Source organism: Nymphalis io, chromosome 5, assembly GCF_905147045.1.
Source record: "Nymphalis io chromosome 5, ilAglIoxx1.1, whole genome shotgun sequence".
Classification (NCBI taxonomy): domain Eukaryota; kingdom Metazoa; phylum Arthropoda; class Insecta; order Lepidoptera; family Nymphalidae; genus Nymphalis; species Nymphalis io.
In genome coordinates, this window is record NC_065892.1 from 7,360,892 (window position 1) to 7,379,796 (window position 18,905).

The following is an 18,905-nucleotide window of genomic DNA, read 5'->3' on the forward strand; positions in this document are numbered from 1 at the left end:
CAACAGTTTTTTATGACATATAAAATCTTCAGTGAAAAACTCGAGGAGCTGTTTTAAATTTTGTCATTTTTAAAGTTATATTTTAATGTGAGATTTCATCGACTATGAAAGTTTTTAGAACCGATTATATTTCTTAGAAAAAATAGTTATAATTCAATTTGTATTTATTAAAGGCAGAAAAAGAAATAAAAATCGTATTCGTTTGTATCTTCTTCTGGTGTATGGATTCGATTCTTAGATAGTTGGATGAATAATGTAATACTGATATAAATATTGGTTTGACAGACCGATGTTTATATTTAAAAAAAATGAGCTGAGGAAATACTTAGATGGAAGTAAGTTTAAATCTGTGACTAGGTCGTGAAAATAAAATAAGACGATAAAATTATTAGGTATACGGTAAGCGGTACAAGTTCGGAAGTCGCTTATATTTAATGTAGCGAGTATATTATCACCAGTGTCGATGTATAAAAAATATATCCAATTACGAAAAATGAGAAGGTAAGAGTTATAAATATTATTATGTCTTAAGGGTCGCTTACGATGTAGGCACGAGTGTTAATCAAGTATTGAAGTGCTACTCACGAAAACATCTTTACTTACACAATGGTTGAGGTACAGGAAGTGAGAAAACATATTTAAATGAGAACATTTGTGTTACTTGTACTACTACAATACTCATTACCTACTCCCGTCTCCAACGGGTATTCAGATATAAATTTGCTTATATGGTTTCTTTAGGTCCTGTTATAACACTCAGTATATACATATTCTTTTAACCTGTTTGTCTAACAAGTTCTCGAAGGAGTAGTCAACGAGTATATTTTTAATTATATAATACGTATGACCGAAAAACTTAAAACCGACGGAAACCTGTAAAATTCATATTAGAAAACATTATGTACATAATACGATAATACATTAATAATGCATGACAAAAAAAGCCTATAATATTAATGTTTTGCGCTATAATTAAAGCTGCTAAATATATAAAGCGTGTTGTGTCGTGTATTCTTATAGGGCGAAGTACATTTCGAAAGAGCGTTTGACGGAAGGTTATGATGAATCATAATCGTTATAATAATTCAGCCCATCACAGTCTACTGCTGGACATAAGCCGCTGCCAAGGTGCGCTAAAGCTCCTGGTATTTGTACTTCCGCATCCAATCAAGTTCCGCTAACTTGTTTAATGTCATCGTATCCGTGATCTTCTCCATATGACCCGTTTGCTCCAACAGCCATCAGTTCTCGATATACGTCATCAATGTCATGTTGACTGCTAAACTGTTATTAATTACGTTTTTAATTTTATCTTACTACATACTTCGAATAAGCCGAGATGGCCTAGTGGTAAGAACGCGTGAATCTTAACCGATGATCGTGGGTTCAAACCCGGGCAAGCAACACTGAATTTTCATGTGCTTAATTTGTGATTATAATTCATCTCGTGCTTGACGGTGAAGGAAAACATCGTGAGGAAACCTGCATGTGTCTAATTTCACTGAAATTCTGTCACATGTGTATTCCATCAACCCGCATTGGAGCAGCGTGGTGGAATAAGCTCCAAACCTTCTTCTCAAAAAGAGGTGCGGAGGCCTTTAGCCCAGCAGTGGGACATTCACAGGCTGTTACGGTTACATACTTCGAGCGCCGCCCATTATGTGATATAAAGTGAGCTGGTGATAGTTGGTTGTACATCGATGAGAAGTATAAAAATATTTTATTCATACTATACTTATAAGAGTAATTAGCATAATAACAATAAATAATGAATATGTGTAGTCTTAACCAACCCGCATTGGAGCAGCGTGGTGGAATAAGCTCCAAACCTTCTCCTCAAAAAGAGGAGAGGAGGCCTTTAGCCCCGCAGTGGGACATTCACAGGCTGTTACGGTTACGGTAGTCTTAATTATAGTCAAATACTTAGAGCATCAGCCGACTAGAGCCATTTAGTTTTAAATATAACGTAACAATAAGTACCTATGTGTATAATAGCTTGGTAGAAACAAAATATTAAAACATATACAAATATAAAAAAGTAACAATTAAATAGTGTCGTCAAAAATAATTGAAAATGTTGAATTTTCGTTTATATTATTAATTATTAAAATTGACGAGAGATATAAATACATGTGTTTACCTTACTACATATGCTTAAATGTTTATTTTACTCAAAAAAAATTATTTCTTATAGTACGCAGAAAAATATCATTATAATTTTAGTGTATTTGATTATTAAAGAAACTTATCTATGCTAATATTTAAATGTGAAAGAATCTATGTCTGTATTTCTCTCTAAGCTAAGCCATTGAACCAATTTTGATGAAATTTGATATGGATCGAGCTTGAACCCTAAGGAAAAACAGAGGTTTATTTTTAATATCTAACACCCTAACCATAAAATTCGGGCAAAACCGCGGGCAAAAACCTTTGCATATTTTACTCTTATGTTTTTTTTTAATATCTTGCTAGAAATAAAATATTGCTTGTATAAACATTATATAAAAGATTAAGGCTTTGAAGTACTCACACGATTTAAACTTAAACTAACTTAATAGCATTAAATTACCCGAGATTTCAAAAAAATATATACTTCTAATTCTTTTTTTATAGAATAGGCGGACGAGCAAATGTGCTTGGTGCTAAGTGTTCACCAACACTCATAGGCATTGGCATTGTAAGAAATGTTACATACATAACATTGAAAACTAAGATGTTAAGTCCCATGTGCCTGTAATTACACTGGCTCACTCACCCTTCAAACCAGAACACAACAATACCAAGTACTGCTGTTTTGCGGTAGAATATCTGATTAGTGGGTATTACCTACCCAGACGAGCTTGCACAAAGCCCTACCGCCAGTGATCGAATTTTTGGGTTAAGTACACACGAAGGTGATAAAATATACTTAATATTTTCATTAGAGTTACGAAAATTTGTATGTACATAGCTTTATAATGCATCATCATAAGATATTATTGTTTATTGAATAATGGTTCAAGGCAATAATAGTTTCTATAGAATTTCAAAGGTTAAGCATTATTCACTGATCCGTGCAATACACATTTTATAATTTGCGGAGATCAATTCGGTGTGTTACCGCCAAAATAGATGGCAGTATTCGTGTGTATCTTTTAAAAATCTTAATTAATTACACAACATATAAATGTTCGTTGACAACTTAACTAGTGATATATTCGTCATCGACACGAAATCTCATTAGTTCGCAGATTGTTCTTATAAATGTTTAGTTGTAGAGTATTAATTTACATACTTCATAATTAAACATAATTATTAGTCATTTTTTTTCAGAGTGAATGCTGCACTTTATGTCAACAGGACAGGAGTTTTCAGAAACATCAGGCTGATACTCACAAAAATTATGAAATATGAAGAAAACAGAACTGCCAGATTTAAATGGATTGGGCGGGCAACGTATGCGTAACGTTGTCCGACCGGTATACGGGACAAAGACTTGACGTCTTCGTAAAAAGCGGAAACACGACGACCTCGACTCCTTAAATAAAGATTAGATTAAAAAAAAACAACGAGACATCATATCCGATGCTATAATAATAATATTTGATCCTTTTTTAAATGGAATCAAAATAATATTTTATATTAATACTGCGAACTGAATTTTAAGGTAGGCAAATTTCATGGCCGAGTCTGTGCGCAACTTATTTATATTTAACGTTTCGAAATCAAACACTTCTGTCGTAAAATGGTCTACGTCTACTGAGTTGTATATTATATTTTATTTGCAATCTTGAAAATCTGATTTAAATATTCGCATAAAAATCAAGGACTATGATGCTGGTATTTAGTAAATGTATAAAAACATTTTCAAGTTACCTTAGTTAATATATATATATATATATATATATATTATATATACAAAGCAATTATATACAAAGCAACATAATAAATCCAAATCGATCAACTCGTGCGATATATATTTCATAATGTTTTTTATGACACGAATCATTTATAATAACCAAATAAAAATTATTTGATAATTCATTTCAATTCTGTTGGATGAATCAGTTTTATTTTTTCAAATGTCTTTTTAAGTATATCCAAGGTCAGATAGCACTAGGTGTACCATAAATAAAGTATAGTAACATTTCGATTACATAATATATTGTAACTTGAATTTAGTAGGCTTTTAGGATACTGTTATTTTACATTTGTTTAAATTAAAATATATACAGCCCAATAAATTTTTTATTACATGACATAAAATCATTTACCAATGCGATTACTATAATTTTTTTTTTTGTAAAAAATTATATTTTTAAATTATTACAAATTCTGATGTTTTTAATTCTTTTCCTATTAAATATATAATATTTTTAATATTTATGAACGAGGCATCATCATTTTTGGGATTTCATCAAACGTATTACCTTTCTTTTTAAAACCTTAAAATGCAACCTTTTTTTAATAAACCGCATGAAAAAATATGCGGAGCGTATAGTACGATACATTAGCACAGCACGGGATAGATCGGTTGCCGAATGTTTATATCTCATTGATTAAAAAAATATCTCGGGATGAAATCCCGTACGAAGCTTGAACGGTCATAAGTAATAAATATAAAATGATAGATAATTTTATTATAAAATGTGTTTATTTTATATTTTTATTTAATAAAAAATAATATTAAAAGATACAAGTAATAATAGCTATGAAACTGTAATTCTGCGAATCGCTTTTGTAATGTTATTGATGATCACAGTAAATGGGCGTGTTAAATGATATTTTATTATATGTAGGATATTAATGGAATTACGACATACAATATAATATGCGTCTTGTATAGACTAGATAGTGCATTAATGTTTTTTCAAATTCATTGAAAATGTAAAATGATAAATGAATATGCATATGATAGGTGAGGATAGTTGTAAGTTTTCTATCTATATAATTCCTATATTTATATGAAAAAGTCGTTCATTTTAGTTGTGATTGACACTTCATCGTACATATTCAGCAGGTGTAATATCTCGATTTCTATCAAGGATATATTATAGGTCATATGAAATACCTCATGTTTAAAGGCGGGCAGAGATCAAAAGATTCGTAGTTATATTGTTGTGTTAATAATATTTTGAACTTTCTGGTTGTCTTGCAGCAACCGCAAATGGTGAATCATAGCAATATTCGTGGATGCAAAGACCTTTAAAATTTTTGAAGTATAACCCGACTTTACACATAAGATTTTTCAATTTATCAAATACGAATAGAAAAATAAGTAACAGTATTAATAATTGGCAGTTATGAGTTGTGTATTATTTTTCTCTGAGGCTTAGCGTTTTCCTCTATTCTTGTATGCTGGAGGTTGACCTTGACTTGGCTGTTGAGGATTGGCTGCAATGTATTCCAGAGCTCTTTGTATTGCAGGTGGAATCGGTGGTGGAGTTGGAAGATGATTACCCTGAAAAATTAAAAATGTATTTTCGAAAAGGATTTTTAAATAGAACAGTATATAACTACGTTAACATAACCAAATAGCTTAAAATTATATTCTTGAAGTATTAAGTACACATACTGAGTGTGACAGAATTATTAAGATCATATGTGGATCTGTGGTACGCATTACATGATAATAATGCAGTTAAGAGACAATATCTGTCCTACAAACAGGTATGTGTTTTGGTAAAGTATATGGTAATATTATGCAAAGAATTGTTCTTGCTTCTAAACTTGTTACAAGACTATAAATAGAGATGTCCATCGAGTTCATGATAACTGCCTCATTTTTATATGCATATGGAACATGTACGTGAGATGAAGGATGCAACCAGAGCTTTATGAGGTAATTATCAGCGTGTCTTAAGTTTTTTTTGCAAACGTATTTATTTTACTTTTGAAATTAAAACTAAACTTTACTAACTAAACTAACTAACTACTCGTAAAAAATCCATTGTTGGGTAAATCCAAAAATTGGCTTATAGTTAATTCCACCACACTGCCCCACTGAGTTTGGTGGATATCTATATTTTAGAATTTCATTCGGCATATTTCATTTTCTTTGACCACCGAGATTATATGAATGATTAATGATAGATGAATTATAAAAACAAATTAAACACATGAAAACTTAGTGCGCTTGCCTAGATTTGAACTCACGATCTTTGTATAAGATAAATATATTCTATTCATTGTACTAATTAACAAATCGTAGTTAAATGGTGAGGCGAATCTCAATTAGCTTTCTGAGCAAAGGTTTTGTCTTTATGATGTAACGAATATAGGGTCTTCGGTTCTTAAAAGTTTTATTGATTGAATAGTAATTCGAAGTTAATTATTTAAACGTTTAAAATTGTGCATTGAAATCATGATATCAAATAAATAAAAATAACATTTTAAATATGTAACAGATGAGATTTATAACTTAAATATTTAAATCAGTTCGAATTCAAGTTTTTGTAACTGTTGCTATATTACCCGATAAAGTTGCGTAGGCGCTGTAAACTATGAATGAGTTTGATCGGTAATGGCCTAGTTGGTTTCGACGAATTAAAGATATTCATATCAGTATCACATTAACATTAAGACCATTTCCCATTTCCCAAGAACGGGTCACGGGTCGACGTTTGATATTTTGAAGCGACATTTACACATATAAATTGGCCAACTCACACCCGCGCCTGTTCTGCACTGACATCTTCTATAGGTCCTTACGTAATAAAGATGATTCAGGCTTTCAAGACATAATTTGTGCTATGTGCTAGAACCACTCCCAACTAGGTATTTTAGTTTGAATTTATAGTTCCCAACAAAAGGTTATTTTTTAATTATTATTTCAATCGTACATTATGTTCGTTGTTAGATTTAGAGACATTTTTCACAAGTATTACGCAATTGGTCAAAGATAAATAATATTACACAAAAGATTTTCGTAATAAGGATATTAGTCATACAGCCAAGCTATATAATATGTTAATTAAATAAAAAACTAGTAACAATCAATCAAAACCTTTAAAACAAATGCTGATTATTGTCAATTGTATACGTTTATTGTTCGTAGTCGTACTTGTTAAGATCACACAGATTATGACGAACCTTTCCAAACGAATATTGTGTGGTCTTACTTATATTAATATAAATGTCATATAAATAAAAACTATAGTTTCTTATTTATCAGTAGGTCAATGCTGATTACATGCATATACATTGTGAATTTAGAGTAACGTGCTATTGGCAGACATTAATACTTTAAACAAAGATGAAAGTTCATAACCCGACAGGTTTAATAAAAAATATGAAAAACTAACTAGCGTAAATGTATAATTTTTTTTTCTTATCAATAAGCGAAATTTATCATCTGTTACCATCACTTATTTTATTATGCCGGATTCCGCGACACATCTGTCAGTTACATACCTATTACCGAACGAAAGATGTCAAGGCTTCGTTTGCCAGTATAGGGTCAGGTGAATAACATTATAGAAAACGATAAAGAAATATTTTATCATTACGCAACAATTTGTATTGTTATCTCGTTTTCTGTATAAAGCTTTTTGTTGTCTTTAATTGAATTTACCAGAACATAATGGCTTTTCATTAAGTCCTTTTAGCATTTAAAAAAGGAACTATTTATAAAACGCAATAAGCATTTAAGGATTATACCATAAACAAATATATAAAAAGTATGAATAATTATAATTAATTCTGCAAAATGTTCAGACGGAAGCGACATAACCGCAAACAAAAATGGTAAGCTCTTGAAGATCTGCAACAGTCATCTTTAGATAACATCTAGTATACTCGTTCTGACTACGAAATGGGTTTTTAAAAATATCATCGCACTATCATCAAGTTTATGTGTCTGGGTTATTTTAATAGTAAATAATATAAAATATTTACGTGAAGTAAATCAGGTTAAAAGGTAATATACATATAAAATTATGATTCATTTGCTTAATGAATGAATATTTTTTAAAGTTGGAATATAATAAAAACTACCACTTGGATATATGTTACAGCTAATAAAATTCGATATTGTTAGCTTGATTCGAATGACAGTTTAGCAGATAATACAACATGTAGGTACAATACGTACACAATTCACAGCTTTCGTCACACTCGTCTCTCTATATTTTTGAAATAGATTATTTAAAAGGCATTGTTTAAGAGCGTGTTTGCAAATTATTGTGCAAAAACTATCTTTATATAGTATACCTTTTCCCACACATACTACTTGTGTCTGTTCCAAGTTTTTTTGGGTATTTCATAATATTCATGAAGATTATTTTATGTCATAAAATTTATTGATTTTCAAGTTATACAGTGCGCTTTTGTAATGATAATCAGAAGAAAGCAAAAAAAATATATATTGATGATGATATCTTTCAGACCGATTTCTGGAACCAGGGTCATTTGCGAGGGAGACTAGCTAACTACGGTAGGACTTATTATAGTGCAGAACTTAGGCGCAGCGCCAAAGGACTAACGAGCTTTCTGAGGTACGTTAGGGCATTCTCAATATCCTGACTCAGGCTGCTACTGAGAATCACTAGATAAAAACCCCAATACTTATTACTGGCTCAGTCTGGGCCTTGAGCCGAGGCCTCGGGTTTCGCAGCCTTATAAGCTATCCACTAGATCAACAAAGCAGGTAAACAATATATATTATCTTACCTGTGGCTGGAAACCATTTTCATCTGCGATGTAAGTGAGAGCGATGGGCGACCCATCTGGTGCTTTGTAGCTGACACTACCCTCTGCGACTTGTATCTCCTTACCCTCACCTTGCCCAAAATTTTTAACATATCCTTTCTCTTGCGCTGCTATTTCGTTGCCCGTTTCGAATCTAAAAAAATATCAAATTCAATATTACAACACTACTGTCATATAAAATTGTTTCTTGAGAAAAAATAGTTCCACACTATGAGTGCTTGTACTTCACATTAAATAATGAATTCAAAAATAAGCTTATCTGTAACTTTGGATGTTTATGATCGTTTCATTTTATAGTGTCGAAGTTTGTAGTTAATAAGTAATTTGATTTATTTTAGTCTTAAGCACATGATCAAAGACAAGACAAGCAGAGCTTATTAAAAATTTAATACGTAACTTAGACGCCTACGTACATAAAAACCAATAGGTTTGAAGCTTGCACAATTTTATTGAATCGACAAGTTGGCGTTATCTTCTAGTGATATCTAAACGTAACTTTTGGCGTTAGGAAATATAGAAACGCAAGTGAATCCTAAAACATTTATCAGACATTAATATGATTGTTTTCAATGTGCGTAAAAACGCATCTTATAAAATATTTTTACTTATAATGCTGAAATTTTAAATTGTAATTTATTAATATAAATTGATTATGATGACTTTTATTTTCAAATTTCGTTTGTTTGTAATGTTTTAGAATATCATTATATTTATGATCGCCGTTAATTATTACAAGGGTAGCATTTTTTGTTTACACTTTAATTGAAATTCTCAGACTAGCCGATGTACGCAAACGTAAGTGTAGTCTCTATACCGTCACCCACATTTCTATTTGATGTAAATCTAGCTTGACAGACAATCAGGTGCAGCACCAACTGTTAATCGTGTTTTCCATGTAATAGGTCAACACGGCCAACTTTTTAAATATTTAAATATGTTTTGAGCCTTGAATCGGAATTCATGTAATCATAATTCTTGCAGAATTAGATCAATAAAAGTCAGTCTAAAATAATTTTAGATTACTAGTACTTACGCCCACTTATAAGATCCATCTACATTTGGACCGTCTGATTCAAAACGAAGTATAGGTATAGGATCATTTCCTCTTTGCTGTTGCGCATTTAGGCTGGCAACTAGCAAGCTTACAAAAATAAAAGAGATCTGTAAAAAAAGGAATATTTGTTATGCAACTATACATTACTATGGGAATATCGAAATTCAATTATATTTTTATACCTATTTTATATAAACGAAGGATCATTTTATTATAATGTATTATGTTCAATTGAAGCCTCCTTGGTTGAAATTCACACAGTAAATAGCCAAGCCCGACCCCAAGCGATACTAATTATAAATTATTTTCTTTCTATAAAATGAATTATGGCATTAATACTCTTAATTTCATTTTATAAAATGATAATTAACATTTTATAAAATTATAAATAATACGCCTAATATTATTTTAAAGCAAAATGTTATTTCGAAATAATTTATATTACAAAATGAATAGGCTTTTTAAGCGATTCATCATATTGTAGGCATTCAATTCATTGTAAATAATGTATCTTCAATTATTTATGAGAATGCAATTCGGTTTCTTTGTTTGCTTTTTAATTCTTAAATAATTAATATCAATAGTTAAATACTACTCACAAATTCTATAAAAATAAATATTTAATAATAAATTTACTATAAATGTATTATAAAAATAGTTTTCATACAGTTCTTATTATGGAATACGTTTTTATACCCTTGTTACATTAAACCAATCATTTAAAAAAAATGAATTTCAGGGAAATAAGAGATACGTCATGCATAACTCATCAAAAGCGTAACATGAATAGTTCAAATGTTATTACCGGAATGAGGAAAGAAAGGATTTCGTGACTTGAACTTATCTTGCATAAATTAATGCATCGTTCGGTAACAAAATGCATTACAAACCTTAGCAATTAATTCTTTAATATTTATTAATTGATATTTAATTAGTTGCTTAAAATATTAGTTTTATAAGCTACATGTTGATATTATTATATTATCTCTTAAAAAAACCTAAATTAAAATAATCAATTGTTACATTTAAAAAATATGATTATAGAGTGGTTATTTTCAAAGTTTTCTAAAGTTTTAAGTTGCAAGTTTCTAGACAAATTAAGGCTTTTGTCTTGGTGAACCAAACGGTTTTTTTAAATTTCGTTAAAACTGTTAGTCATTTGTTTATTACACTTAAGTGTTTTCGAAAGTCTTGTATTGAATAAGTAATAATAATATAAATTACTATTTTTATTATTAGTCTAACTTCAAAAACAAGGGAGATAAACTAGTGAACTTAGAATTTATACTTGGCAAAATGAAGAAATGAAATGAAGGGATGGGTAAAGCCTCTGAAATTAGCATTGCATAAGGACAGAAATGGCATCATAATAAATAGCTATAGGTAGCTAATTTTCTTTTCTCGTCCTACTACCATATAAATATATGTTTTTTTTTTTATAAATAATAATATAAAATCTAACGCACTGATAATATTTAAAATCAATATAATAAGTCTCACCATGTTGTTCGTGGCTGGACAATGATATCAGGTCTGGATTCTCTAAGCTTCACCACAAGTATGTGAACAGTGACACTGCCTTAGGTTTATATACCAGCTTCTTTACCTCTGAACTTCGTGCGACCTGAGCGCATCCCGACGATTCATCTAACGAAACGCACATTAGCTAACTTATGAATATATTTATTGAACACACACATAGCAAATGCATTTTAAACAATAAGTTACTAATGGATACCCATTATAAGTAATTACAGTTTTATTGAAACCTTGATAGGAATTGTATTTTACATTTATTGTTAGCAACGCCAATTTTGGATGTTCTTTGTTATTGTAGAAATTGAAACAACGATTCGTTGATGAATATTAACTTTTGATATTTAAATATCTGTATACAATTATTATTATCATACGGAAGCTCGCGTTAATTTAGCTTGGTACTTCAATAATTTGAACTCTTATTATTATTGGTGGTACTATTATGACTATGTAATAAAAAAGCGGATTATTTTTTATAAGAGAAAAGAAACAGCGTTAGGTGTAAATGATAAATATATAAGAAGATTTATTTAAGGAAGGTACAAAGCCAAGTAAAATCTCTCTAAATCCTCTTTTTAAAAGAAAACAAGAATAAAATAAAATAAACAAGAACGAATCTAAATAAACCTTTTTGGGTTGGTATCACCAACTAACATCATATATTCTACAGCCAATAGCAATACTTAGTATTGTTGTATTTTAGTTTGAAGGGTGAGTAAGCTTGCTTACCTACAGGTACAAGGGTATATGCTAGGTGTTGACCGCTTACCAAGAGGTGAACTATTTGCCAGTCTGCCTACCATTTTTAAATAGAATAATAATGTTGAAATCGCAGGAAATTGGAGGGCCTCAGTAAAGTATTGTTTTCGGGTAAGATTAACGTTATTATCACCTGGACATTTAATAGAAGAGCTAAGGTTATTTATTAGTTATATTAACATTAGACCTGTATTTCACAAACAACTTATAGTCAATAATCATACAAAAACTCCTTATAAATGATTATTTCTTAAGCAACATCATAATTATCACATCAATTTTTTTATGTTGACGCAAACGAGCAGAGGCTTACCTGATGGAAAGGGACTACCACCGCCCATAAACATCTGCAACAACCGAGGGCTTGCATGTGCGTTGCCGGCCTTTAAGGAATGAGTACGCTCTTTTCTCGAAGGTTTGTATGTCATATCGGTTCGGAAAAGTCGCCGGCGAAAGTAGGTTCCACAGAGTAGTTGTGCGAGGCAGGAAATGCCTTAAAAATCACGCTGTTGTGGATTTCCAGATATCGAGGTGGTGAGGGTGGAATTTAGAATTCTGACCCGATGTCCGGTGGTGAAATTCAGCGGCCCGGACTAATCCAAACAATTCCTTAGAACACACTAACACTCTGGTGATATATACGAAAGAGGATGCAGAGTAACCCGACATCTCTACGGAACAAGCCAATCGTTAAGAGCATGATCGTCGAGAATTCGAACTGCTCTACGTTGAATTAAGTTACTATAATTATGAACAAAGTTAAGATTAGCCATGGAATATTTTTGTAGCATAATTAAATAGATTCTTACGCTCAAAATATCGCAGATGATAAAAAAAGAAACAATAAATAATCTTAGCTCACTGAATGTTATTCCTGACCAGACTTCTCAGATCTTGTGTCTCAGAGTAACAGATGAAGTTTTTTAAAACATCAGTCCTGAAAATGGAGATAAAAGCAGCCGCGTTGACGCTAAAACTAAATTTATTCTGATTAGATAAAGACAAATTTATTTTTATTGTACAATTTCCATTTATTTATTTTTTAGTTTGATGTGAAGGAACTTTATACTAGTAACAATTATACATGATTTTTATTTTATAGTAAAAAATAGCAATGCTACTTTCCGCTTAATTCTTATGAATTGTTCATCTTACATTATCGATATCGTATGTTGCAAGTTAACTATATACTCTTAGTATTAATATTAATTAAATTCATAATAATACTAGTGGCTGACGACGGTTGTTTATTTCTTAAAGTTTATTGATAGTAAATATTAAATGGAAATAAAGTATGTATAACAATCTTGAACTTGATACACACGTACACTACAATTGTCTGGCCAACACTTTTTAATTATTTTAATATAAAAAAAAATATAGTGTTAAGGTCTGATTCGATAAATTCATTGTTGCCATTAACAATATTAGTCAAACATATACATAACTAGCAATATTAAGTTTTATCATTTGAAAGTGTAACGTGCAAATATTAAATGAGGAATGACTTTATAACTATTCTCAGACTATTGTAAAATATAAAATAAATTTTATTTTATTAACTAAATAAAATACGGTCGTTTTTACTATAGAAAGAGCAACGAAACACTTCTAAATAAATCAATGTTTTATTTAATAGTCAAAATAACATTACACTAAAAATTGATTTTAATATCTGACAAAAGAGCTATTTATTCAAAGCATAATATTTTAAAAAACACTAAATTGTGGCTGTATAGGGATTAGTGTATATCAAATGTCGAATTACTCCTAACAAAAAAAAGAAATCAATGAGTAACTATACTATTTGCCTACATAACGTTTATTAGTAAGGTTAGTACTTTTTAAATTTTTTAAATAATTAATTCAAATTAAACAAATAAATAAAAACATAATAACTGCGATATTACTAACATCTCAACACATTAAGTTGTTTCAAGGAATTAATAAATATAACATAGGAAAATGTAGTATGGGAACATACTGTATAATGTCAAGGCTTAGATGTTATACGATGTACGGATCTTAGATAAATATTTTTATCTCAGAAATTAAAACTTGTATTATCAAGGTACATAGAAACAAGTACTGTAAGTAATTGTACAATTTCAACTTATTTTACCAATTATAGAATTATTTTTACAAATTGATGAGTAATAAGCGTAAGTGTAAGTCAATACGACAATCGACTCTTAATTGTTTTTAAAATATTTTATTTATATAAATTATATAAAGGTTATGAAAAATATATTCAAATGTATAGTGAAATTCTTAACAATAAAATATTGATGTACAAAGACAGAGTATAAATAGCATAAACAATGTAGGGTATATTATACACAGTTAAGATCTTTCTCCATAAACATTGCAATAATTATATAGTTTCAGCTACTCTTTTTAAATTTTTTAAATCCGTTCCAATTTCTGCGATTTATTTTAAATATAATAATAAGAAGGAGGAGGTCCTCTCAAAAAGGGAGAGAAGGCCTTAGCCCAGCAGTAGGACATTCACAGGCCGTTACCATAATAATAATAATATTTTTAACGAAAATAATATTTAGTCTTTAAAAAGTAAAACTGTCTGTTCCTCTTTAGTAACTGGCTTGGAGCTTACAACCACAGCGCTCGTGGATACAATTTTGGTATAATTTTATCCGACATTTGCAGGTTTTCTCAAGATGCATTCCTTCACCGCTGAGTATGAGATGAATTTTAAACACAAATTAAGCATATATTCCTAATCTTAAAAGATTTATGTGTTCTAACTACTGGACAATCTCGGCTTTTTCTAAGAATTATTGTACGTTCTTATTAGATTGCCAAATAATATTGCAAAGCAGCGATAGTGTTAACAAGTGAATCTGACATATAATGGCAATCTAATCAAATGTTTTATTAGATAGGAACCATTCATTATGGTTTATTTCACCATTGTGCAAGACTTGACTTGTCCATAAAGGCCAAGTATATCTTTAGTAATACATATACAAATCGCCCATAAATGATCTGCAAATCCTGTTTTGCGTGTGGTATTTGATGACACTTATAAAATACATACAATCAATGTAACGAGAATAAATTTACATTATCTGAATTATTGCATTAAATAACGTATAAATTAATATAATGTATAACTACTGTACTAACTTAGCACGCGACTTTTAATTTTATTATATTCAATTATTGTTTAAAGTTAGTTGTAATATATATATAGTATGCATGTTGCATGACTGCCAAGGCTATTTTTACAAGCTTTTATTAATCTTGCTATATCAGTCAGTTTGTTTAGGTCAAATCATTGAAGCTGAATTAGAACCACTTACCTCTTAACCTGCGGATTTGATTTGATTGGTGTTTTCAATGACAACACATTGTTATGGTAAGCACGAAGGTACTGCTCAACGGTCAACAGTATAGACATAAAATTTTGTGTATACATTTATATAAAAGCTCGTTTTTAAAAATGTTATTGATATTTTTATGTTTATATTATGCAATTTAATATTATTATTAAGTGATACATATGTTTGCACTACAATTAAAGATAAATATCTTATTTCATGTCGCACTACACCCGAGGATGCCTGTTAAAGATCAATATTAGTGATAAGGCCGCCATTGCATGGAATTTTAATCTTCTACTTCCGTAAAATTTAATCTTAATAATTTACAATTTAGCTTTTATCCAGATAGTTATATATTATGACAGGGCTGATGATTATGAGTGTAGCTTTGCATTATACTGTTAATATATAAAATAAAACAATATTAATGGTTGTCAGTAAATTCAATACTTACCTTAATTATTAATTTGACTTAAATAAAATCACAAAATTATATCGATACAAACAAATCTTATATGATATAACGTTTATGCAAACTGTTTGTTACGATGAAAGTAAATGCAAATCATTTCGTAATAGGATAAGGTAGTAACACTATTTGTACAAGACATTCTACCCCAAGCTATTGTTATTTTTTTGTGCAGCAAATGAACAAAAGTATTTAAAAGCTTACTATATACGTTATTTTCCTTCATTTGTTTTATGCTATATATTGGTAAGATTATATTAAATATTTTCCAACTATACAGACTGGATTAATTGGTTTTTCCAATTTAAATCATTATTAGCAATTATCAATATTATTTAGTCTATTACTTACGTTTTTATAGAGAACCATTGATATTAGTATTGACCTTCTCAACAATTTATTGGTATAACTAATAACAGCCTACTAATGATATGCTTGAATAATTAATATAATAATTTTATAAGCCGAGATGACCCAGCGGCTAGAAGACGTGAATCTTAACCGATGATGATTGCGGATATTTTTATTTATTATATGAGTTCAGTAGCGAGCCGAGATGGCCCAGTGGTAAGAACGCGTCAATCTTAACCGATGATCGTGGGTTCAAGCCCGGGCAAGCACCACTGAATTTTCATGTGCTTAATTTGTAATTCATCTCGTGCTTTACGGTGAAGGAAAACATCGTGAGGAAACCTGCATGTGTCTAATTTCACTGAAATTCTGCCACATGTGTATTCCACCAACCCGCATTGGAGCACCGTGGTGGAATAAGCTCCAAACCTTCTCCTCAAAAAGAGGAGAGGAGGCCTTTAGCCCAGCAGTGGGACATTCTCAGGCTGTTACGGTATAAGAGTTCAAGCCCAGGCAAGCACCACTGAATTGTCACATACTTAATTGGTGTTTATAATTAATTTCATGCTTAGCGGTGAAGGGAAATAACGTAAGACCTGTACTGTTTCTGATAAAGATATTTTACGCATGGATCCAACAATCCGCATTGGAGCAGCATGGTAGAACAAGCTCCAAGCATTTTCCTAAAAATAAAAGCCTTCTAAAAGCACTGCTAAACATGGTGACTTTAAAAGCAAATTATTTAACGTAAGTATTTAACGTATCATAATTATAGTATCTCGTCTTCTTATTGCTATAATGATAATATTATATTTTGTTTGTTAGTTTTTTTTTCTATCTTATAGGTAGGCAAACGGGTAAATGGGATACCCGATGTTGTGGTCACCACCAACAATCATTGGCGTTGTAAGGAATATTAACTATCCCTTACATCACCACCAACCTTGAGAATGAAAATGTTATGTTACTTGTGCCTATACTGGTTCACTCACATTTAAAATCAGAACATAACAATATTAAGTACCTATTGCTATTTAGAGGTAGAATATCGGACTGCCTCGTTGGTGGCTAGATGAAAGGCCGCAGACCCGGAGGTCCTGAGTTCAAATCCCAGGTCGGGCCAGTAAAAAGTTAGTGGGTTTTTCTGTCGAAAATTCTCAATAGCAACCCGGAGTCTGGAAGTTGGAAGTGTGGACTCTCCCGTGCCTCGGAAAGGTCATACAGCCGTTGGTTTGGCGCCTGAACTCAGTGGTACATACCCAGACCGGCTTGCACAAAACCTTACTAAGCGACAGTAAGTTACAATTTATAAGTATTTTTTTTAATTAGTTATTTTTCTTTAATTTATTTTATATAAGTTTTAATATTTCATTAAATATGTATATTTAATAAAATCTTTACACACTAACCTACAAGCTGTAAAACTATTTCATAATAATAATAACATACACAGTATTGTATTAATAGTAATTACCTTGGTTGTTGACTTCAACGACAAAAGAAGTGAGATCTAATGGGTTTGTTATAAAATATCTTATAACAACTTAAATATCATTTCTTCCTATAACTCAGTTCTCATCTCAGCCTTCGCAAGTTCTAAAGCTGTCAGTTCTTATTTTATTCTTCCGAAAATTTTGCTTGCTGGTAGAAACTATGAAACCTAGCCAAATCAGACCTTAGGCTTCCATATATTATCCTGCGTTATAAGAAGAAAAATATTTCAAGTTGTTACAAAATATTTTACGTTGTTATAAATAAATTTCAGAATTGAACTGTGGATACCTAAAAGTAATTTGTCTGCAATTTCAAATGTATTCATATTTTGAATTATATACCAATAAAAAATGGAAGAATTTGTTTTACTTGAAAGAAGATAGCACTCCAATGCTAATGCTAATATTATATATTTCGCGACGTCGACGTCGTATACCCGCTTAAATTTATTATCTGTGACTTATATATATTATTAGCATTACAAATAGAAGAGTCAATAGGAATTCTATATTCGATTATGCAACGAATTTGTTTACAATAATACAATGATGTCAATTTTAATTTTTTTTTACAGATGACCAAATATTTTAGTGTAGTATAATATTAATCTATTTGTCTATAAGGCGCAATGACACAGAAAAAAATGTAACGACAGATATAAACATCAACCGAATAAATAAATGCAGTAAAATCGGATTGTCCATTTATATAATTACCTAATAAAAAAAAATGCATTTGCAATGCAATGCCAAAATTTTGTTGCAAACTGAAAACTTAAAAATACTTTTTTGTCAGGCGCACAACAATTTAGATACTGTAAGAAATCTATACATCCTTTACAATCTTGGGTACTAAGATGCTAACTATATCTCTTGTGCCTGTGGTTACGCCGGTTCTCTCTTCAAAATCGGCCCACAACATACTAAGGATTTTTATTAAGGATTGATTGATTTGTTGATGTGGGTTACCTAACAAGACGGGTTTCTTAAAAATCTAATAGCATTTAGATTTTTCACACGTCAACTTTCTATTGAGAAAATTATATAGCGTAGACTTAGGAAGATTTGCTACTACAAATTAAATTCATAAGCTAAATAAAGAAGAAATGACATATAATATTTCTTTTTTCTAGAGAGATAGATAGATAAGATAAATATTAAAGATTTCTCTTTTCTTTTTAATGTTATTGATGCAATAACTTATCCCG

At 30.4% G+C, this 18,905-nt stretch overlaps 1 protein-coding gene across 1 annotated transcript; it reads right to left on the reverse strand.

The window, feature by feature from the left end:
* Positions 1-4,614: 4,614 nt before the first annotated feature.
* On the reverse strand, positions 4,615-11,295 carry LOC126768311 (endocuticle structural glycoprotein SgAbd-2-like). The gene is made up of 4 exons (XM_050486328.1): positions 11,243-11,295; positions 9,722-9,849; positions 8,650-8,821; positions 4,615-5,440 (listed from the first exon to the last, which is right to left on the reverse strand). The coding sequence occupies exons 1-4, from the start codon at positions 11,243-11,245 to the stop codon at positions 5,312-5,314; spliced, it is 432 nt and encodes a 143-aa protein (XP_050342285.1). The 5' UTR covers positions 11,246-11,295; the 3' UTR covers positions 4,615-5,311.
* Between the last annotated feature and the right edge of the window lie 7,610 nt (positions 11,296-18,905).